Source organism: Vombatus ursinus, unplaced genomic scaffold (genome assembly GCF_900497805.2).
Source record: "Vombatus ursinus unplaced genomic scaffold, bare-nosed wombat genome assembly UNPS02014810.1, whole genome shotgun sequence".
Taxonomy (NCBI): domain Eukaryota; kingdom Metazoa; phylum Chordata; class Mammalia; order Diprotodontia; family Vombatidae; genus Vombatus; species Vombatus ursinus.
Window position 1 is genome coordinate 4,061,935 of NW_020954588.1, and position 23,300 is coordinate 4,085,234.

General features: G+C 34.1%; 1 protein-coding gene across 1 annotated transcript in view; it reads left to right on the forward strand.

Moving 5' to 3' along the window:
* The window catches only part of DAW1 (dynein assembly factor with WD repeats 1), a 46,676-nt gene that overhangs the window by 17,554 nt on the left and 5,822 nt on the right, over nucleotides 1-23,300 (forward strand). The window contains exons 4-11 of the mRNA XM_027876132.1: nucleotides 333-391; nucleotides 1,765-1,887; nucleotides 4,284-4,383; nucleotides 15,876-15,983; nucleotides 18,061-18,167; nucleotides 20,188-20,290; nucleotides 21,182-21,296; nucleotides 22,409-22,485. Coding sequence (XP_027731933.1) covers nucleotides 333-391; nucleotides 1,765-1,887; nucleotides 4,284-4,383; nucleotides 15,876-15,983; nucleotides 18,061-18,167; nucleotides 20,188-20,290; nucleotides 21,182-21,296; nucleotides 22,409-22,485 — 792 coding nt within the window. The remainder of the gene's footprint in view (nucleotides 1-332; nucleotides 392-1,764; nucleotides 1,888-4,283; nucleotides 4,384-15,875; nucleotides 15,984-18,060; nucleotides 18,168-20,187; nucleotides 20,291-21,181; nucleotides 21,297-22,408; nucleotides 22,486-23,300) is intronic.

Here is a 23,300-nt window from a genome sequence, read left to right on the forward strand (position 1 = left end):
ATCTATCTATCTATCTATCTATCTATCTATCTATCTATCTATCTATCTATCATCTATCTATCTATCTATAATTGTAAAGCCAGTGTAGTGGCAAGGTGTTGTGGATGACTCCATCTTTTTTTTGACATTTGACGGTCAATTTCAGATGAGCTCACTGTGTTTGTATAAGTATTTATACCTGGAAAATATATTATTGGTCTTAGAAAAATCACAATATTTCATTTTTTGTTTATTCAGGTATTCATTATTTTATATTTACTAGGCATAATTAAAAGAATGTGTTGACTTCTAGTGGTTGATAATGGAATAAAGTATGTTTTCTTATATTGAAGGTACTCAGAGCACACATACTACCATTGACTAATGTCGCATTTAACAAGTCAGGTTCATGGTAAGTTTTTTCTTTTTAGTTCTTAATATTTTTGTCATTTATAGTTATAGGATTATCCATTGTTAAGTGAATTCTGTGCTGGTGCATTATGTTAAAATGTACTTCATTTTATTATATTAAACATCCTTTTTTTTTTAAAACCTTCTGGCCCTAGTTTTAATGACTTTTTTTTTGCAACATGTAATTCATACTACTTTTAATGCTGACCTCAAGGGGACTATAATGATATACCTTTAAAGTAAGCAGACTAGATTCCCCTAGCCCTGGCCAGTTGGTCAATAAACATCATTAAGTACCTACTATGTGTTAGGCACTGTGCTAAACACTAGAGATACAAAAAAAGGCAAAAGACAGTCTGCTGTCAAAGAGCTCACAGTCTAATGGGGGAAACCTTGCAAATAACTTGTAAAAACAAGCTATTTACAGGATAAATTGGAAATAATCAACAGATGAAAGTCCCTAAAATTAAGAGGGATTGGGAAAAGCCTCCTCTAGAAGGTGACATTTTAGCTGGGACTTGAAAAAATCCACCAGGGAAGCAAGGAGGCAGAGATGAGGAGGGAAAGCATCTCTTTGGAAGAATGCTCACATGCTGGATCTGAATAAAACATGTATAGATTATCATTGTTTTGTCTCTCCTTCTGATATGAGCAAGAGGGTTGGAGGCTGTCAATATGTCCCATAAGGGTGTTAACATCTATGTGTGTTCCCTTGCAACTCAGGTGTTCTCCTGCCTGAAGCCTTTCTTTATCTTCCCAATTGTTGGTGCCTTCTGTCTCCTGAAATGATTTGGAACAAATGTATTTATCTGTATACATTCTGTGTCCCCCAGTAGAATGTGAGCTTCTGGAGAGCAGAGGCTGTTTTGTTTTTTTGTTTTTTTCTTCAAAATGTCTCAGCCCCTGGCCTGGTATCTTGCACATATATAGCATGTCTTAAGAAATGTTTGTTTTATCGATCAGTCCCTCCCAGCTTCATTCTTTCCAGATTGAAAATTTACATGGATATTTATCTAAAATAATAGCAGAAGGCATAATCCTTTATAAAGTATGTAAATATTTTAGGAAATAGTGATTTATTGGTGCTAATCTTTCCTCTCTGCTCTGTACCTCCCTTCCACCCTCCCAAGCATAAGTAGCATTTTAGGTGGTGTTTTCTTTGGTAGTGTTATCTTTTGTATTACTAGTGCTTTTCAGATAAAATATGAAGTTGTGAGTTAGTTTTGGTTCTGTTGTGTAGCTAATTAAACCAATTCCATTGAGGAACCAAAGTGAAAAAACACTTTTATGATCTACTGTTTTTTTAAAAAAAGAGTTAAATGGTATACTATATTATTTTCACCCCAATCTCTTTGCATTTCCTTTTTTTTTTAGCTTTATTACTGGTAGCTATGATAGAACATGCAAACTCTGGGACACATCATCTGGGGAGGAGCTGCACACGCTGGAGGGTCACAGGAATGTGGTATATGCCATAGCGTTCAATAATCCTTATGGGTAAATATAATTTAATTCAATCATCCACATATTTGAATTAAAATTGCAATAAGATTTTTGGGACACTGTATAAAGGCAAAGCAAATGACAGACACTCAGACCTGGTAAAGGATACAGCTTTGTTCAGTTTCATAAGTAGAGCCAACTATGGGCTAGACACTGTACAAAGCACCAGTAATTCAAAGTGAAGACAAAAGTCTCTGGAAAAAGTCTCTGCCCTTGAGGAGCTTATGGTCTAATATGGAGGCCAAAATATGCTTATCTCTAAGTGTATACATCACAGATGTCAAAGGAATATTTGAGGAGAGAGGCCCCTAACTTTGGAGGGTGTTAGGGGTGGTGGTGGATGTGATTTACCTAGGATAGGGCCTGTTGGGCATTCAAAGAAATATAAGACACAAATCCTTCCTCTAGAGGATTTTACATAGAATCTCACTGGGGAGATAAGACAAATGAAAAGTTAAATAAGAATACAAAGTAGTATATGATTAAGGGCCAGAGGAGTGATAATGGTAAGAAATGGAGAGTTCATATACAATTATCACTCTGATTGATTTTGGTCAGGGAAGACTCGGTTGATAATGGGAGCCCTTGAGATTGGACTTAAATAATAGATACAATTGGATAGTTAGGAGTAGGGAAAGCACTCTAGGTGGGTTGAAAATATTAAGTAGGTTGGAGAAGTAAGAATCAATAAGCCTTGTTGGGGAGACAAGAAGTAAACTCAAGTATATGTAATAGAGGATTCCTGTCAAGCAATAGGGGGAGGCAAGATTGGAAAGACAGATTTGGGGTTAGATTATGGAGGGCTTTGAATGTTGAGAAACAAGGCTGGAAGTATAGATTTGAGTTGTATTTGTGGTTGGCCTTAAATGCTAGGCTTACAGATTTGAACTTTACCTTGTTAAGAATGGCAGCCAGAGACAGTTTTTCAGTAGGGAGTAGCATAATGGGAGTAGCATCTTAGCATTCTACTAAGATGAATTAAGTGTGAGGGGTGGAAGTCAAAGGGTAAAAGCCTGAAAACAAGAAAGCACTCAGGAAATTTTTATGAATAATAAAGGTCTGGTAATAAGGGCCTGCATTAGGTAGGGACAGGAGGAATGGCAAAGAATTTTGTAACCTTTGATAACTGAACCTTTGTTCAGTCCTCTGATTCATTGAATTCTGATTCATTTTATTTGAATAAATTATTTATCATTCTTTTAGACACTTTGGGGGAATATATTCTTTTATATCTACACTGACCATATTTTACATCTGTCTAGTAACCTTTGATTTCCACTTAGAGCGTGGAAATTTTCTACTACCATTTTTCTGAAACTTTGTACCTTAGATATTGATGTAATGATACTAATTGTGAAATAAGGCCCACCTAAACTTAATTAGTGTATCAATATTTAATGTGTGTTTGAAAAATGATTAAATTCTTTCAGTTACATTTCAGATAATTTAATTCTGATCAATCTATGCTCGTTAAAGCAGAGAAAAAGCAATTTTTCACATTATTACACTAAATTGTAGAAGAAAGTTTTGTTGAAATGATAGCACATACCTCACAACTTCTGAAATAATTATTATTTCAATTATAATCCTTTTAAATGTTTGATTGTGTATTCTCTAGACTTTAGCACCATGTCCATCAACATTCCTCTTAATAGACTACTCAACTCTTTTTTCTTTGTGCCTGGCAAAACACCCTTTTGAGTATGGAGAAGAGAGGAATATATGTACACACACATACACATATATGTACACACATATACACACATGGACATGCATGTGCACATACACACACAAGAAGCTAGTGCCCTCTCTCAAACTATTCCTTTGACATCTGTGATGTATAGTCTTAGAGATAAACATACTTTGGCCTCCCTATTGGATGGTAGACATTTAATGGGAAATAGTAATTTTGACAGTTTTGTCTCAAGGGGGTGAGAGTAGGAAGTACCTCAAAATTTTGTTCAGCCCTCTGATTCTTTGAATTCTGATTCATTTTATTTGAATAAATTATCATTCTTTTAGACACTTTGGGGGAATATATTCTTTTATATCTACACTGACCATATTTTACATCTGTCTAGTAACAGCTTTCCAGATAGAATTTTTGCCTTTATTTATGCCCATTTAAAAATCATAGCAGTCATTATTTAAAGAATTTTCAGTCTTTTTAGATAAAAAAAATAATAGATTTTATATGTGAGCAGACCTTTTTATATTAATTTATGTGTCAGATACAAATCTAGGGTACTATCTATAGGTCTATGAATAAGGCACTTTTTCTTATTTTTATTAGTAGTTCCAGAATCATACATTATCTTTCCTTGTCTTTAAATAATTTATAGATGCTGAAATTTATTTTTTGCTATTAAGTAGAGTTTCCTCAATTTTAGTGACAAAATTGCCACTGGATCATTTGATAAGACCTGTAAACTATGGAGTGCAGAAACTGGAAAATGTTATCATACTTTTAGAGGCCATACAGCAGAAATAGTGAGTATATTTAAAATTCCATTGTATTTTTAAACATTGTGATTTTTTTTAGAGGTTCCCATGGAAATTAGCATGTTGCTGTGTTACAAAAATGTGGTTAATGATTCTAAGGTCCCTTCCAACTGTAACATTTTATTCTATTTTCTACCTTTATGGTTTTTTTTTATTCTATGCAATACTTTTCATATAAACATTTTGTATGAATGCAAACTGCAGCTAATTGATGCTAATACCATTTAAATCTAATTCATTTTAAGCTTAACATTATTTTTGTTATCTTTCAAAGAGCTCTACAATATATAGTGAATGAGTTTAAGAATATGTTATTTCTATCTTTCTTTTCAGTAGACGGCTGGTTTTCTGAAAGTTAAATTATTAAAATAACTTTTCTGGACTATGTAAAAAGCCTATAAAAAGTGTCCCTGATGAGTTGAGTATTTCTTTGTTATTCAATTCAGTTTAATTAAATAAAAGTTAAGTGAGGTGGCGTGGCATGGTAGATAGACAACCGGACATAGAGTCAGGAAGAACTGGATTTGAATCCTTTTTTCAGAAACTTACTAGCAGCATGACCCTGGGCAAATCCCTCGACCTTTCTGTCCTTAGTATTCTCTTCTGTAAACTGTGGACAATAATAATTTCTACCCCAAAGGGTGGTTCTGATAATCAAAACTTCGTAAACTTTAAAATGCAATGTAAATGGGAGCTATTATTAAACACCTGCTTAGCACAAGACCCTGTGGGACAGAGACAAAAGAAAACAGTCCCTTCCTTCAATGATTATTCTACTGGAGAATAAATGTATAAAAATAAATAAACACAAAGTGATTATGGAGGCAGAGGTGAGAAGGGAATGTTTGCCAAATGTGAAGAGCAAAGTGTTCAATGACTTGGAAGTATATAAGAGGATATTCTTTCTAGGAAACATATAAGGAGCTAGTCTGACTGAAACAGAGAGTATTAGAAAGAAAATGTTATGAAATATTCCTAGAAGTCTAGTTGGGAACCATATTATGAAAGACTCTAAATGCCGGACTGAAGACTGTATCTCCTCCTAGCAGCTTTAAGGAGCTACATAGGGAATCAAACCCTTACCTGTAGATGCTTTGCCCAAAGGAACATAAATTTTGATCTCTGAAACCTTACAAGATATCTTGGGGTTAGCGGGCTAATTTTTTTCTCTTCCCTATTTATTCTATCATTTTTTAAAAGTGGGACAATTAACTCTTGTAGTTTCATGTATGTACCTTCATTTATAATTTCTTGAAATAAAGCACTGGAAAGAAAAAAGGTTTTGATAAAGCCCATTGGGATTAAAGTAGAGCTACTTGACCATGCCTTAAACCCAAGTCACTTTGGTTCTCACTGATTCACCAACAAAAAGTCCCAACCCAAGCCTCACTTGGTCATTTTTTGGGGTTTTGGTGGCTCAGAGTAAGTGTAAATAGCGATTGTTTCTGTTCTGGCCAGAAACCCTGAGATTCTTTCCCTCCCAGATTGTATTTTTTTGAGTAGGTAAAAGAGGCCATTCTTTGCTTCATTTCTTATCTATCCTTAATCACTGAATAGGCATTGCCACAGACAAACTGATTCCTGAGAAAGACCTTAGCTTAAAAAGGCTAGGGTCTTCCACTGCATCCAAGCCATCTCCAATTGTCCTGAGAGGAGTAACAACTATGTTTCAAATTCCAAGGCTTGTAGCAGTGGAATATAACAGTTTCAATAATAACAAACTTTGCAAACAGTCAGGAGGAAAACCTTCAAACATGAAAGAAAGGCAATTCAAATAACTTAGAATTATTCTGCATTCCCAACAATTTATAAGGGAGTGGAATCATATTTCCATTCTTACTCCCCTCACCCCCTCACCCTAACCTCCTGCTGAAACAATCTGTGAATCTCTCTACCAGTGATTTGTGGTCTGTATTCAGATATTTCGGACACTTTTCTTCTTATATTTCCTGTTTTATGGTATACAGATTTTTTGATTGGTTATGGTTTTATATTGCTTTCTTTTACTTCTCTTCTAATAAAATTTTCTCAACTTCATTATTTTTGTGTTTCAAATCTCTTATTGTTTCAGAGCTTATGCTTCTTTGGAAAGATTCTCCATCCATCATGTATTAAATCTTTCCTATGCTGCTGTTTCTATTTAAATTTTTTTTTATCAAGAATTCTACTTTCTTATTTAAATTCTTTCCTCATTTCTTATTTTAAGACTTTTTTTCACTTCTGAGCCATTCTATAGTTTCTTACTATTGTTCCACAATCTTTAGGGAGTCTATAGGACTCTTTTCATTCTTTTTTTTTGCACTTAATAATATTTTCCCCCAATTATATGTAAAGATAGTTTTCAACATTTTTGTAAGATTTTGAGTTCCAAATTTTTCTCCCTCCCTCCTTGCTCTCCCACCTCCCCAGGAGAACAAGCAATCTGATATAGGTTACATGTACAATCACATTAAACATATTTCCACGATAGCCATGGTGTAAAAGAAGAATCAGAACAAAAGGGAAAACCCGTTAGAAAGAAAAAACAAAAACAAAACAAAAATAAAAATAGTATTCTTCAATCTTCATTCAGACTCCATACTTCTTTCTCTGGATGTGTATAACATTTTCCATCAGGAGTCTTTTGGAATTGTGTTAGATCATTATATTGTTAAGAAGATCTAAATCTATCATAGTTGATTATTCCACAATGTTACTGTTACTATGTACAATGTTCTCCTGGTTCTGCTTACTTCACTCAGCATCAGTTCATGTAAGTCTTTCCAGGTTTTTCTGAAATCCACCTGCTTATCTTATAGCACAATAGTATTCTTATAGCACAATAGCATTTAATTGCATTCATATACCACATCTTGTTCAGCCATTCCCCCAACTGATGGGCATCCCCTCAATTTACAATTTTTGGCCACCACAAAAAAAGTTGCTATAAATATTTTTGTATATATGGCTCATTTTCCCTTTTTTATGATCTCTTTGGACCTAGTAGCAGTATTGCTGGATCAAAGGGTATACACAGTTTTATAGTCCTTGGGCATAGTTCCAAATTGCTCTCCAAAATGATTGGATCAGTTCACAACTCCACCAACAATGCATTAGTGTTCCAATTTTCTCACATCTTCTCTAACATTTATCATTTTCCTTCTCTGTCATATTAGCCAATCTAATAGGTATGAGGTGGTACCTCAGAGTTGTATTAATTTATGTTTCTCTAATCAATACTAATTTAGAGCATTTTTTCATGTGACTATGAATAGCTTTAATTTCTTCATCTGAAAACTGTCTGTTCATATCCTTTGATCTTTTATCAATTGGAGAATGACTTGTATTCTTTTAAATTTGACTCAGTTCTTTATATAATTGAGAAATGAGGCCTTTATCAGAAACAGTGGCTGTAAAAATTGCTTCCCAGCTTTCTACTTTCCTTCTAATCTTGGTTGCATTAATTTTGTTTGTGCAAAACCTTTTTAATTTAATCAGTATTTTCCATTTTGCATTTCATAATGTTCTCTGTCTCTTGTTTCGCCACAAATTCTTCCCTTCTTCATAGATCTGACAGGTAAACTATTCCTTGTTCTCCTAATTTGCTTATGGTATCACCCTTTATGTCTAAATCATGTGCCCATTTCAAACTTCTCTTGGTATAGGATGTGAGAAGTTGGTCTATGCCTAGTTTCTGCCATACTATTTTCCAGTTTTCCCAGGAGTTTTTGTCAGATAGTGAGTCCTTACCCTAGAAGCTAGGGTCTTTGGGTTTATCAAATGGTAGATTACTATAATCATTTACTACTGTGTCTTGTGTACCTAATCTGTTCCACTGATCCATCACTATTTTGTAACCAGTATCAAATAGTTTTGATGACTGCTGCTTTATGATATACTTTTAGATCTGTTCTGGCTAGGCCACCTTCCTTTGCATTTTTTTCATTGATTCTCTTGATATTCTGGACCTTTTGTTCTTCCACATGAATTTTATTACTATTTTTTCTAACTCTATAAAATAATTTTTTGGTAGTTTGATTGTTTTGGCACCGAATAAGTAAATTAATTTAGGTAGAATTGTCATGTTTCTTATATTAGTTCAGCCTACCCATGAGCAATTGATATTTTCCCAACTGTTAAGATATGACTTTATTTCTGTAAAAAGTGTTTTATAATTGTGTTCATATAGTTCCTGGGTTTGTTTTGGCAGGTAGACTTCCAAATATTTTATATTGTCTACAATTATTTTAAGTGAAATTTCTCTATCTTTTGCTGCTGGGCTTTTTTTTTGGTAATATATAGAAATGCTGATGATTTTTGTGAATTTATTTTATATCCTGAAAGGTTGCTAAAGTTGTTGATTGTTTAAAGTAGTTTTTCAGTTGATTCTCTAGGATTCTCTACATATACCATCATATAATCTGCAAAGAGTGATAGCTTTGTTTCGTCATTGCTTAGTCTAATTCCATCAATTTCTTATTTTTACCTTATCACTAAAAATAACATTTCTAGTACAATATTGAATAACATTGGTGATAATGGGCATCCTTGTTTCACACTTGATCTTATTAGAAATGCTTCTAGCTTATCTCCGTTACATATAATGTTTGCTGATGGTTTTAGATAGATACTGCTTATCATTTTATGGAAAACTTCATTTATTCCTATGCTCTTTAGTGTTTTTAATAGGAATGAGTGTTGTATTTTGTCAAAAGCTTTTTCTGTATTTATTGAGATAATCATATGACTTCTCTTAGTTTTCTTCATGGTCAATTTTGCTGATAGTTTACCTAATCTTGAACTAGCCCTACATTCCTGGTATAAATCTCACCTTTTCATAGTGTATTATCCTTGTGATAAATTGCTGTAATCTTTTTGCTAATTATTTAAAATCCTTGCATCATTCATTAGGGAAATTGGTCTTTAATTTTCATTTTCTGTTTTGGCTCTTCCTGGTTTAAGTATCAGCATCATATTTGTGTCATAAAAGGAATTTGGTAGTACTTCTTCTTCACCTGTTTTTCCAAGTAGATTATATAGTATTGGGATTAATTGTTCTTTAAATGTTTCATAGAATTCATTTGTAAATCTGTCTGGCCCTAGACATTTTTTCTTAGGGAGTTCACTGATGGTTTGTTCAATTTCTGTTTCTAAAATGGGGTTATTTAAGTATTTTATTTCCTCTTCTGTTAATTGGAGCAATTTATATTTTTGTAAATATCATTCATTTCACTTAGATTTTCAGATTTATTGGCATACAGTTGGGCATAATAAGTCTTAATTATTGGTTTAGTTAACTCTTCATTGGTACTGAATTCACCCTTTTAATTTTTGATACTGGTAATTTTGTTTTTTCTTTTTTTTTAAACCAAATTAACCAAAGGTTTATCTATTTTATTGTTTTGTTCATAAAATCAGCTCTTAGTTTTATTTATTAGCTCAATAGTTTTCTTACTTTTAATTTTATTAATCTCTCCTTTGATTTTCAGAATTTCTAATTTGGTATTCATTTAGGGATTTAAAATTTTTTTCCTAGCTTTTTAAATTTGATGCCCAATTCATTTATCTCTTCTCTCTCTATTTTATTCATGTAAGCATCTAGAGATAGAAAATTTCCCGTAAGAACTGCTTTGGCTGCATCCCATAAGTTTTGGTATATTGTCTCATTATTGTCATTCTTTGATGAAATTATTGATTGTTCCTATAATTTGTTGTTTGACTAACTCATTCTTTAGGATTAGATTGTTTAGTTTCCAATTAATTTTTGGTCTATTTTTCCCTGGCCATTTTTTACACATAATTTTTATGATCATAATCTGAAAAGGATGCATTTAATATTTTTGCCTTTCTGCATTTGTTTGTTAGGTTCTTATGTCCTAATACATGGTCAATTTTTTTGTGTAGGTGTCATGTACCACTGAGAAAAAGGTATATTCCTTTCTATCCCCATTCAATTTTCTCCAGAGGTCAACCATATCTAATGTCTTTAAGATTCTATTCACTATTTTAACTTCTTGTTTATTTTGTGGTTAGATTTATCTAGTTCTGAGAGGGAGAGGTTGAAATCCTCCACTAGTATAATTTTGCCATCTATTTCTTCCTGTAATTCACTTAACTTTTCCTCTGAGAATTTGGGTGCTATACTACTTGGTGCATATATATTTAGTATTGATATTACTTAATTGTCTATGGTACCTTTTAGCAAGATGTACTTTCTTTCCTTATCTCTTTTTAATTATATCTATTTTTGCTTTTGCTTTGTCTGAAATCTGGATTGCTACCCCTGCATTTTTTACTTCAGCTGAAGCATTATATATACACATATATTTATATACACACATATATGTATATATGTATGTATACATACACTTGCATATAAATACACACACATATATATAAAAAATATATATATGGACACACACACACACACACACACACACACACACACACACACATATATTCACTCTGCTCCAGGCTTTTATGTTTAATCTGTGTAGATCTCTCTGATTCAAATGTGTTTCTTGTAAACAGCATATTGTAGGTTTCTGATTTTTAATCCACTCTGCTATCTGCTTCTGTTTTATGGAAGAGTTCATCCCATTCACATTCACAGTTATGATTACTAACTTGTATTTCTCTCTATCTTTTTTTCCCCCATTTATACTTTTTTTCTCTCCTTTCACCCTGTCCCTCCTCACCAGTGTTTTGCTTCTGACCACTGCCTCACTCAATCTGCTCTCCCTTCTATCAACCTCCCTCCCTTTCCTTTTCCCTTTCCTCTCCTACTTTTGCCCTCCCTTCTATCAGCCCCTCCCTTTCTTTCCCCTTTGCCCTTCTACTTCTGTATAGGGTAAGATAAATGTCTATACCATATTCCTTTTTTGAGCCAAATCCAATGAGAGTTAAGGTTCAAACAATGCTCACCTCCTCCCTTCTTTCTTTCCTTCTACTGTAATAGGTCTTTTGTGCCTCTTCTTGTGATATAATTTACCTTTCACCTCTTAATTTTTTTTATATCATCACGTCGAAGTTAACTTATACCCACACTCTCTGTCTATGTATACTCCTTCTAACTGCTCTAATAGAGATACAGTTCTCAAGAGTTACCAGTGTCATCTTTCCATGTAGGAATGTAAACAGTTTAACCTTATTGAATAACATATTTTTTTTTTCTGTTTATCTTTGTATGCTTCTCTTGAGTCTTGTATTTGAAGATCAAATTTTCTGTTTAGCACTGATCTTTTCATCAGGAAAGTTTGAAAGTCCCCTATTTCAATGAATATCCATCTTTTGCCCTGAAAGATTATGCTCAATTTTGCTGGGTAGTTGATTCTTGGTTGTCCAATCCAAGCTCCTCTGCTTTCCAGAATATCACATTCCAAACCTTCTGATCCTTTAATGTAGAAGCTGCTAAGTCCTGTATAACCCTTACTGTGGCTCCTTGATATTTGAATTGTTTCTTTCTGGCTGCTTGCAGTATTTTCTCCTTCACCTGATAATTCTGTAGTTTGGCTATAACATTTCTTGGAGTTTTTATTTTGAGATCTCTTTCAGGAGGTGATTGGTGTATTCTTTTAATGATTATTTTACCCTCTAGTTCTAGGATATCAGAGCAGTTTTCCTTGATAATTTCTTGAAAGATGCTGTCCAGGCTTTTTTTTTTGATCATGGTCTTCAGGTAGTCCAATAATTATTAAATTATCTCTCTTGGATCTGTTTTCCAGGTCAGTTGTTTTTCCAATAAGGTATTTTACATTTTCTTCTGTTTTTTCATTCTTTTGATTTTGTTTGACTGATTATTGATGTCTCATAGAGTCATTAGCTTCCACTTGCCCAATTCTAATTTTTAAGGAATCATTTTCTTCAGTGAGATTTTGTACCTCCTTTTCCATTTGGCCAATTCTACTTTTTAATGAGTTGTTTTGTTCAGTGAATTTTTTTTCCCATTTGGCCAATTGTATTTTTTAAGGAATTATTTTCTTCAATCCATTTTTGTCCTCCTTTTTCTAGGCTGTTTACTCTCTCTTGCATAACTCTCATTTCTTTTCCCAATTTTTCTTCTCTCTCTTTATTTGATTTTTAAAATCCTTTTTGAGTGCTTCCAAGAAGGCTTTTTGGACTGGAGACCAACTCATATTTCCTTTTGAGACTTTGCATGTAGGCAATTTTACCTTGTTTTCCTCTTCTGAATTTGTGTTTTGATCTTCCCTGTCACCATTGTACCTTTCTATGGTCAGGGTTCTTTTTGGTTTTTTTTTTTTGTTCATTTTTTAAAATTGAGCTCTGCCCCTGGGTCACAGGGGGCACTATCCCATACTTCTTGTGCTGGGGCCCAGGCACCTGGTTGTTGGCTTTCTCTGCCAGAGCCTGAGGTGCTAGTGGCTTGCCTACTGCACCAGGGTGGCCCAGCCTAGTTGAACCTGTTGGTTCTAGGGCTGGCAATTTGCCTTCTGCTCTGAGACCGGAGGCTTCACAGTTGTCCTGCTGTGCCACTACCCTGTTGAGCCAGATCTGAGGGGCCTCAGTTGCTGATCTGTGCTGTGGCTAAGAGCCTCTCGGCTTGCCCTGAGTCCATCTGGCCTGGGTTGTGATCCCCTTTAATCCAAATGAGACAAACCTTTCCTGAAGTCCTTCTAAGTTATCTTAAGCTGGAAAATTGTTTCACTCCATCTTTTCGTGGGTTCTGTTGCTCCAGAATCTGTTTGGAGAGTTGATTTAATGTTATTCATTAATGGCAACTTCCTGGCTTCTCTCTGCCATCTTGGCTCCCCCTCCAGGACTCTTTTCTTTTCATTGGGTAATATTGGTTCATTTTTTTTCATATTATAATACTTTTCAAAATGGAAAGATTTTTCCTTTGAAATTTTACTCATTATTTTTTCCTGTTTTTATGATCCTCCTTACTGGTTTTTATTTAGGCTTTCTTTCTTCATATTTTGACATTTTAGCTTTTCTCTTGTATGCACAGCCACTTGCATTTGAGAATCCTCCTTACTCTTCATCTTGAATCCCTAACTGTAATTCATAGTTCCCCCAAGCTACTTGTGTTGGAAGAACAGGAATCATTCAGTCCTGGATCTCCATCTCTAGTGGGGGTAGGGATAGGGCTCTCTACTATCTGGATTTTCAGTTGCATTTTCCTCAGATCTGATTCTCATTTTTCTTTTCCCTTTGACTCTGAGCACCAGAAATGTCTTCCACCCTGTCCAACTCTCCCTTTTGTCTTTCTCCCCCACAGTCTCTGTCTCTTTTCTGTTCATGGCTGGGCATAATCAGTGTTGGCCATCTTTTGTGAAGCTAGAGGATTTTGAATTGTTTTCATTGCCATGGAGGAATCCCTACATCAGAACTCTGGGTCACAAGTCTCAGAACTTTATCGCAATGTGAGGTGGCATGAAGTCAGGGGGGGATGAGAGTGCTAGGTATTAAAGTGTTCTTTTGTTAGTTCTTGAAATTTTTGCCTTGTGCAGGGGTTATATCTTATATTGTAGATCCAGCGAGAATTACTCTATACATAGAGCATAATTTCTTTATTTTAGGGTTGTGGTAGAGGAGAAGTTTGAGGTAAAAAATTGTTTTGTCATCTTGCTGATCACTGTAATTACTACCATTTTAATCTAGCAATAGTTTTTGTTTTTAACGAACACACTGATTTACTGCAGAGTGTAATCTCTCTTCCTATATCTATTTTTCTATTTCCTCTTCCTGGAAAGAACATCGTATATTGTGTAGAATTCCAAGTTTAAATCCTCTCTGGCCAGTGTTTTCTCTATCTATAATATGAGGAGTTTGGACTAGTTGATTTCAAAAGTTCTTTCTGTCTCTTGAATCTATGAACTGATCATATTATCTGGGCATTTTGTTAGGGCTTTCTCCAATATACATTTCACAATAAGACACTGATTTCCTTCTCAATAATTTTGCTAGTGGATATAGATTAAAATAGCTAGGTCAGCATTTACAACTTTGTTTTTTGATCTATAGCTCTCTTTCTCTCTTTTTTTTTCCCTCTAGCAAATTAAGTTTGTGCCTTGTGGCTACTAACAAATCTTTTGACACATTAGTTTGTTGTATCCACCCTAGTCCTAATATTTCCCCATGTAAGTGGTCCCCACTGGGATGGATAGGAGACACCAGTTCAGGTTGAATGAATCTAGGGTTTGTTTGTTGATTCAGGTCCTTTCCTACTTTTTAAGTTTGTGCATTTTATTTTGTTTGTTTGTTTGTTTGTTTTTTGGCTAGGCAATGGGGTTAAGTGACTTGCCCAGGGTCACACAGCTAGTAAGTGTCAAGTGTCTGAGGCCGGATTTGACCTCAGGTCCTCCTGACTCCAGGGTTGGTGCGCTATTCACTGTGCCACCTAACCCCATGTTTGTGCATTTTAAAGAGACTTTCCTGCCTATCATTGCCTTTCTGGGACCAACAATCTATATTTCCTAAACAGAGAGACCACAGACTTAAAGTGAGAAAATAGGTGTGCCTCCTGCACAAAATGTACCAGAAAGGAATCAGGAGTAAAGGAGTTAGCAAATATTTTCTAAATCATTTAATTCCTTTATTTGGATTATAAACACAATAATGCATAGAGTCTTTAATACTGCATGTAGGGTTCCAGGTAACATCAAAGGCACCTTTGTCGTCCATTTGGATGCAAATTTGAAGGGGAGAAGGTTGTATTCTAATAAAAATGCCAGTTTTGTTTAGAACTTTGGATGTATATATTAATTGAAGTATGCCTTATAGATTCAGCTTGAGATTCTAAGCTACAGTTTAATGACTGAAAAGCCGCATAGCCTATCTTTGCTAGAAGAAGAAATAGATATATTAGAAATTGTGTGTGTATTTATTTGTGTATATGTAAATATTTTCTAAAATGACATTCAATTTAACATAAGAAAGTTGCTCTGTTAAATCAAAGGCACTTTAATTCATGCTTTTGTTACCCCAAATTGATGTCTTTCTCTTGGCTGCAAGACTAAATTTAACTGGCTTTCTTAGGGCTTATGTCCAGTATAACATGAAGCACCTCTTGAAACACACACACTTCTTAGATTAAAATGCTTGAGTCAGTTTTTCTTTTGGTATTATTATTGCTCACATATGTTGTTTGTCTTATTTTGGTTAAATGTACTTTTTTTTTATTTATGTAGGTCTACACTGTTATTCAGGCATTTTTTCAAAATTCTAGTTAATTTTTTTCAATGTTTTTTCCTTTAAAACATTAAATAAAACACTTTATATTCCAAGCATTCATTCATAAATAATAATTTGGAAATAGTTTAAAAAGTAATCGAGCTCCTGTATTTGAAGATTCATGGTGAGTTGCTGCTTTGGGACTTTCCGCTTATGTGGGGGTATCTGGTTGCCATGTTTATAAAGTGGCTTTTCTTTCCTTTGTAGGTGACAAACAACTAACCAGAATTTGATGATGTTATTGAATCTTCAAGCCTTTTCCTATATGAGCAAACTTGTTGCTATCTTTCCCCTTCTGTGTGATTTAGGTGTGTTTATCATTTAACCCTCAAAGTACATTGGTAGCTACTGGAAGTATGGATACTACAGCCAAACTGTGGGACATTCAGAATGGAGAGGAAGTCGTCACTTTAAGTGTAGGTTGATTATTTCACCTCTTTATTTGTTACTAAGATAAGCATGCTATCAGATGTATTCTAAGTTTCAGATTCAACTCAATTCAACAAGCACCTGGTTTATAGAAGGCACTGTACCCGGCGCCTGGCATACAAAGACAAAAAAGAAAGTTACTGCCCTTCGGGAGTGTTTACATGTTGCTGGATGAGATATAACATGGTGACAGATAAGGAAGTACAAAGTGTTTATGTAACCAATGGCCCAGAACCTCAAGGTCTGAATATACAGAGACTAGATTTAATATTGAGGAACCTTCTCCCAAATCACAAGTGTCTTGTGCTGCTCTTACTTAAAAATTCTTCTGTAAATCTCAAAAGAGAGCTTGTATCTAGGTTTTCACAGATGATAAAAGAGCCCTGAAGGTAATATAATAATGTAATAAAGTAATGTAATAAAATTTAATTTATTACATTATACACTTTTTTTTCTACCTCACAGACAGCATGCAGAAAACATCATACATCAGCGCACAGACATTTGAAACAATTCTCTTTTCCTCTTTGCCAAGTCCTACTTCCAGACTTATAGCATCACCCTATAGTTTGTATTTCTCTTAGAGGTGAAAAAATTGGGTATCTCAAGGGAGACAATCCCCTGACATTCTGGTGAGCCCCTTCTTTATCTCAGAGACCCCTAGTCTTATGGCACTAACCTAAAGGCTTGGACTCCCCTCAGAAAGAAAACAAAAAGATATTCCTGTGATTCCCAGCTTTTCTCCCATGACTCATTCAGACTTCAAGCCTTTTGGCATTATCCTAAGGGCTTCCACTTCCCCTAGAAGGAAACAAATTTTGCAGTTACTTAGAGAAGCAAACTCTTTCCCATCTTTTCAATCCAAATAATTCATAGTGATTATGGAGGGCAAAGTCCAGGTCTTTTGATTCTTCATAGTCTGCCTCAATCTTTTACTGCTTTTCCTAATGAATTGCCACATGTAGAGACTGGCACTGATCAAGGACTTCCCTTCCTGTCTTTCGAAGGCTGAGACTCTGATTTTACCTTAGCTTAACATCCAGGAATTGTCCCCACTGTCTGTAGGAGGTTAGGTGCTAGAACTCTCCAGAAATTCATTATCATCAAAGAAATCCCCTCTTTGCCAATCATTGGGGCTGGAATTCAGGAATTTCCACCACTGAGCCACATGGTTCCCCTCTCCATACCTACCATATCTCAGGCTGAAAGATCCACCACCACTGCCTCTCCATAATTGGTATCCAGAACTCTGGGTTCAAGGGTTCTTCTGGGGCCATATGATTGGGAGACCTCACCAGTGCCTCATGCTGCTTTATTGGAAATCATAAAGCCAAGTTTAATTCCATTGTTCCCTTTCCCCCCAAAACCTTGTGATTATTCACTTGGGTAAAAACTTTCTGCCATTAATTCTCATTATTTTATGGGTCACTAATTGTTTTCAAGAGAAGAGGAAGTTAAAGTTCCCCCTTAATGCCTATGCTGACACCCAAAAATATAACTTCCATTGCTTTACCTAAATGGATCTGAAAAGATGAGTCATATACTGCCTATGTGCCTACCTATCTGCTTCAAGGGAGTGAATTTTCTTCTTTTGTTTTGAACTATAGAATTGTGTTCAAAAATTTTAATCTCAATTTTTGAAGTTTATTAAATTTAAATAGGCTCTCAAGGAATGAGATTTATGTTTTAAGATGAATTATATAACTAATTTTAAAAGCTAAGTTTCTTCTAAAAAATTTCTGCACAATTAAAAAGAATAATTATAGCAATGGAAAATGCTAAAAAGTAATTTGAGTAATACAAAAATACAACTAAATTAGGCCTAAGTATTTAGTGTTGCAGGACCATGATGTTTCAGTTTACATGTATAATAGCTTCTTCTAATTCCATCTTGCAACTAGGGAAACAAAGTGCTCCTGAGGTTTAAAGATTTGAAAATAAAACAAAATGCCATCAAGTGCCAATTGCCATGTTTATCTATATTTGGGGCATTATAAAGTCAGTATGGGAAAACTGTTTGAAAAGATTTTTGCTCACAATGTTATATGCTCTATTTTTCTCTAGGGGCATTCAGCTGAAATTATCTGCTTGTCATTTAACACCACAGGAAACAGAATTATCACTGGTTCCTTTGATCATACAGTTTCTGTATGGGATGTTGAGACTGGAAGGTATTTGTAGTTGTTTCTCTATTATGGTATTAAATTGATAGACCACAACTATTCGTGAATTTAATGCTAACCTGTGGTTTCTATAGTATAGCAGTAGAATACAATGACTCACATATATCAATTTTTAAAAAAATTTAAATTAAATATGTTTCAATTAACAGTTTCTCCCTCCTATCATCTCCCACTTCTGGGTGGGGGGGGGAGGGAGAAGGAAAGATACAAAAATGAAACTTGTAACAATCGTGCATAGTGAAGTGAAACAAATTCCCATATTTGCCATTTTCAAAAATATATATATCTCATTCCACATCTTGAGTCCATCATCTCTCAGGAGTTGCACATCCTGATTCATCATTAGTTAAATGGAATGGTGGCTGGTCATTGCATTAATCAGAATTCTTAAGTCTTTCAAAGTTGTTCACCTTATGGTGATGTTTATTACATAAATTGTTTTGTTTCTACTCACTGCACTCTATATAATCTCCTACAAATTTTCACAGTTTCCTCTGAAATTATCTCTTTTGTCTTCTCCCCAGGTATAGTAGTATCCTTTTACGTTCATATATCATAATTTATTCAACCATTCCCCAAATTATAGCTGCCTCCTTTGTGTCCAGTTCTTTGATACTACAAAAAGAGATGCTAAAAATATTTTTGAAATAAAGGTTTTTTCCCTTTATTCTTTGATCTCATTGGAGAATAAGTCTAGTAGTGATATCATTGGGTGAGGGGACATAACATAGTTGAGTGATGTTTTGGATGTAGTGCCAAATTGATTTCTAGAATGAATGGACTAGTTAATATCTCTACCAATAGTGTATGAATGTGCCCTTTTCCCTGAAGCCCTTCCAACATTAGTCATTTTGATTTTTTTGTCATGTTTGCTAACTTGATGAGTGTGAGGTAGTACCTCAGAGTTGCCTTAACTTGAATTTCTTTAATTTAATTAGAAATTTGGAGCATTTTTTTATACGGTTGTTGATACCTTGGATTTCTTCCTTTGGTAATTGCTAGTTCATATGTTTTGACCATTTACCAATTGAGGTAATGGCTTTTATTTTTTATAAATCTGAATAAATTTCTTGCTTATCTTGGAAATGAAATTTTTATCAGAGAAACTTTTCTGCAAAGATTTTTTTCCTCAGTTAACTGCTTCCTTTATAATTTCAGCTGCATTGTTTTTGTTGTGTAAAACCTTTTTGTGTAATCAAAATTGACGATTCTGTCTTTCATGATCCTCATTTCCCTTTGCTTGGCCCATTCTTCTTATGAATTCTCTGTTTACAGAAATATCTACCTTCTATAAACTCATTGAAATAATGTAATTTCTTTAAAAGGGACAATATAATTAGCATAATGGTTTAGTTTAATTGTTTATTTTTGTATTATGTACAAACTTCTTATGTATTTTAAGAATATCAACATATTCTAAAAGAAATATATAGATAATTCATTAAATTTGATTTGATCCAATCATTTCAGTTTTTTTCTAGCTTTTTTTTGTCTTAGTCAGAAAGAAGTTAACCAAATTAGCTAATTTCTATTGTAAAAGCCTTGGCTGAAATTACCAATCTGCTGAAGGGCCTAAAGAGCAAGGAATTGTCCAAAACACTTCCACCAAAAAGTGAGGAGACACAAAGGACCTCTCCACAAATTTGTTATTCATTCTCTGAATAGGCAATATGTTCACTAATAAAGCATGAGGATATTTTCAAGCTCTCTGGATTTTAGACTGATTCCATTATTTTCACAAGCCTCCACTCTTTTCTGAGATGAAGGGACTCTTTTATTCATTGCTGTCAATATTGATATTTTTATGCCTACATGAAGCAAAGACTTTGGAATTCATTGACTAGTTCAAGCTATAGATTTCCCTTCCCTTTGACTAAGATGTCACCATGTTCACTCAGATCCTGGCCATGTAAAAATCACAATTTTTGGTCTTTTAACAATAGCTTAGATGTCTGGAATTGACATTATTTAATATGTCATCAACTTTCATTGTTTTCTCTTTTTTTAGGAAGGTATATACTTTAATAGGTCATCGTGCAGAGATCAGTAGTGCTTTGTTCAATTGGGATTGCTCTCTAATTTTAACTGGATCTATGGACAAAACATGCATGGTGAGTTAAAGAAAGACCTTTACCTAATAAATTTTTTCTCTATGTGTGTATTAAACTTTCAGAATAAGACATTATTAAATTTGGAAGCCAGAAAAGTGAATTTTAAAAATACATTTCCTGTTCTCTTTTTTTTTCTTTATTTAAAATTTTTTTTAACATGTGTTTTTAAACTTTGGGTCCTCTTCTCTCTTAATAGCAAATGATGAATGTCTGTAAACCAATGGCATTAATGGTTTTTTACTTTATTTCAGATTTTCTCTTTCTGAATTTTTTTGCCCTTATAATGGAAAATGGAAAGTTTGATAAGAATATAATCAAGTAAATATTATCATTTTCATTTTTTAAGAAAATCAGGAGAAAATATTTAAGATATTATATTTTGTACTTCCTAACCTTGAAAGTATAACATAATGGATTGCGAATTTAGACTAAATGCTTTTCACCTTGCTATTCCTATATGACAGTTCATATTTTTTAGTAAAAGCTGGTAATCTGACAAAAATACTCCTAATTGATTGACTATATATGGAGTCATATATGTATATATATATGACTATATATGGAGTCATATATGTATATATGTAGGTATATATATATATACCTACAGTGGGCCATGCACTTTGAGTTTTTCCTCAATAATCGAGATTCATTCACACCATTTAGCTGGTACACGTTTGGATTTGCAAGGGCAGCTGGCTCTAGGAGAGATGTGTGTATGGCCATTGAACAGAGTGAAGCTAACTGAAGGATCGAATCCATGATCTAGGCATTGTGCTTTAAGCTACTGAGCCCACCAGTTACAGTTATATCCTTGATTACTTTTGACTTTGACTTTGTATAGTTTTCTTAAATCGAAATTCATGGTTTGTTTTTTCCCCCCCTAAATTACAGCTCTGGGATGTTTTGAATGGGAAATGTATTGCAACTTTGACAGGTCATGATGATGAAATATTAGATATCTGTTTTGATTATACAGGACAGCTTATTGCAACTGCTTCAGCTGATGGTAAGTAAATTGATCATATATTTTACTTATGAGAAAAGTTGTTTGTTTTTACTCTGCATCTGTGAGTCCACCATTGTAGAAGCTTCCTCCAACAACGTAAGTTAGCAACAACTCATCTATAATTTATAGTTTCAGAGAGTTGTCAAGACCATTGAGAGGTTAAGTGACTTGTAAATGGTAGCAAAGCCACTCAGAAGCAGAATTTGAACCTAGACCTTACAGACTACAAAGCTAAACTTCTGTTGACTCCACCATGCTGTCACTTATGACATCCTATGTCGTAAGCACAGTTGCTTTTTTGTCAGGTGATAAAATATGATATGTAAAATACATAAAATACATGTGGTAAAATCTGAAGAATTAAACAAATGATGAATTTTTTAAAGAATATTTTTATGTGAATCTCTTGCCAAATACTGATATTCATAATTTATATTTATGGATTAAATGTTTCATTCAAGATTTTGCAGGATATTTTTCATTTTAAAATATTTTAAATGTCTATCTCTCAGTGGATCCCAGTTCACCCAGAAACAAGCAATATCCTGCTCTCTGGCTTCTTTGCTTGTTCCTGATGCTCCAGAAATAGGGCAATTTTAAACACTGCCTCAGGCTTAGCAAATAGCAACTTGATATATTTGCCATTTGTCTCTCTGCCCATGAGATGAGAGTGGGCTTCTTGCTTTAGGTTACTGAATGAAGGCATGGAGACTAGACAAGTCAGGGGCCAGTCATCTGGATCTTTGGCCCATTCAGTACTGGCGCATTAAGCTTTGCACTGATTTCTATGTACTCTCAAGAAATCAAAGGAAGAGCTAATGATGTTTGCAGGGCCTTTCATCGACTTTCATGCTGAGTTGCTGGAGCATTTACCATCAAAACCGCACCCCAATTTATTGTTTTCTCACTTCTCTGGTATGTAGTTAAAGAAATGAATGAAACTTATCAGAATCCATCTATTCTTCCTAGGCATAAGGCATATGGGAATGTAGGGTCCCTTTGATATGTGGCACATAAGGATTATTATCTTACATTCCAACATAGAGCATTATAAAAACAAAAATAAGATGCTCACACACAACACTGAATGTATGTTTCTTCCTCTGACAAAGGAACAGCAAGAGTTTTTAGTGCTGCTACAAGAAAATGTATTACCAAGTTAGAAGGTCATGAAGGTGAAATTTCAAAGGTAAGTTGGCTTTTTCTTTTACAACTATTTAATCAGAATTTATATCTTTTGAGAATAATTCAGCCAATCCAAGGGGGTTTATATCTTAAATGAATTACTTAAATAAAAACCCTAAGGTATAAAGGAACTAAATTTAGCTCAATTTCTCATATTATTCTAAAAAATTTACCACATATGTTTTATAATACACATTTTTATAAGAGTATTCTCAAGGAAGACATGATGATTGAAGAGTAAAATCAATTTTCCTCCATAAAGCAACATTCATGTCAGCCATAGAAAGTTATTTGTATGGCAGGAAAGAACTGAAAACAAAAGTAGTTACTTAACAAATGGGGAATGGCTAAACAAATTGTGGTTCATTGATGTAATGGCATATTACTGTGCTATGAGTATAATGAGTACAGAAAAGCCTGGAAAGACTTACATGAACTGATGCAAAGTGAAGTAAGCAGAGACAGAAAAACAATAAACACAGTGACCATGACAAAGGAAAATGAAAGAACAACCACAATGAAATGATTAAAAAAGAACACTGCAGAATTCAAAGAGAAGACAATAGCTCCCTCTCCTCTCCGAATCCATTGCAGAGGTGGGAGGTCCAAAGGTGTGGAACATTCTATTTTTTTTTTAAATTTTCCCCTATGAACTGACCAGTTTTGCTGATGTCTACTCTTCTTATGTTTCTTTTTTTTTCTTTAAAAAAATTCTTTCTTATATGAAATAGTTCTCTTGGAGGGGAGGGAAGAAGCTACAAGGAGAAATTTGGGCAATATAAAACTAAAGGATAACCATAAAAATTAATTTAAAAAAAT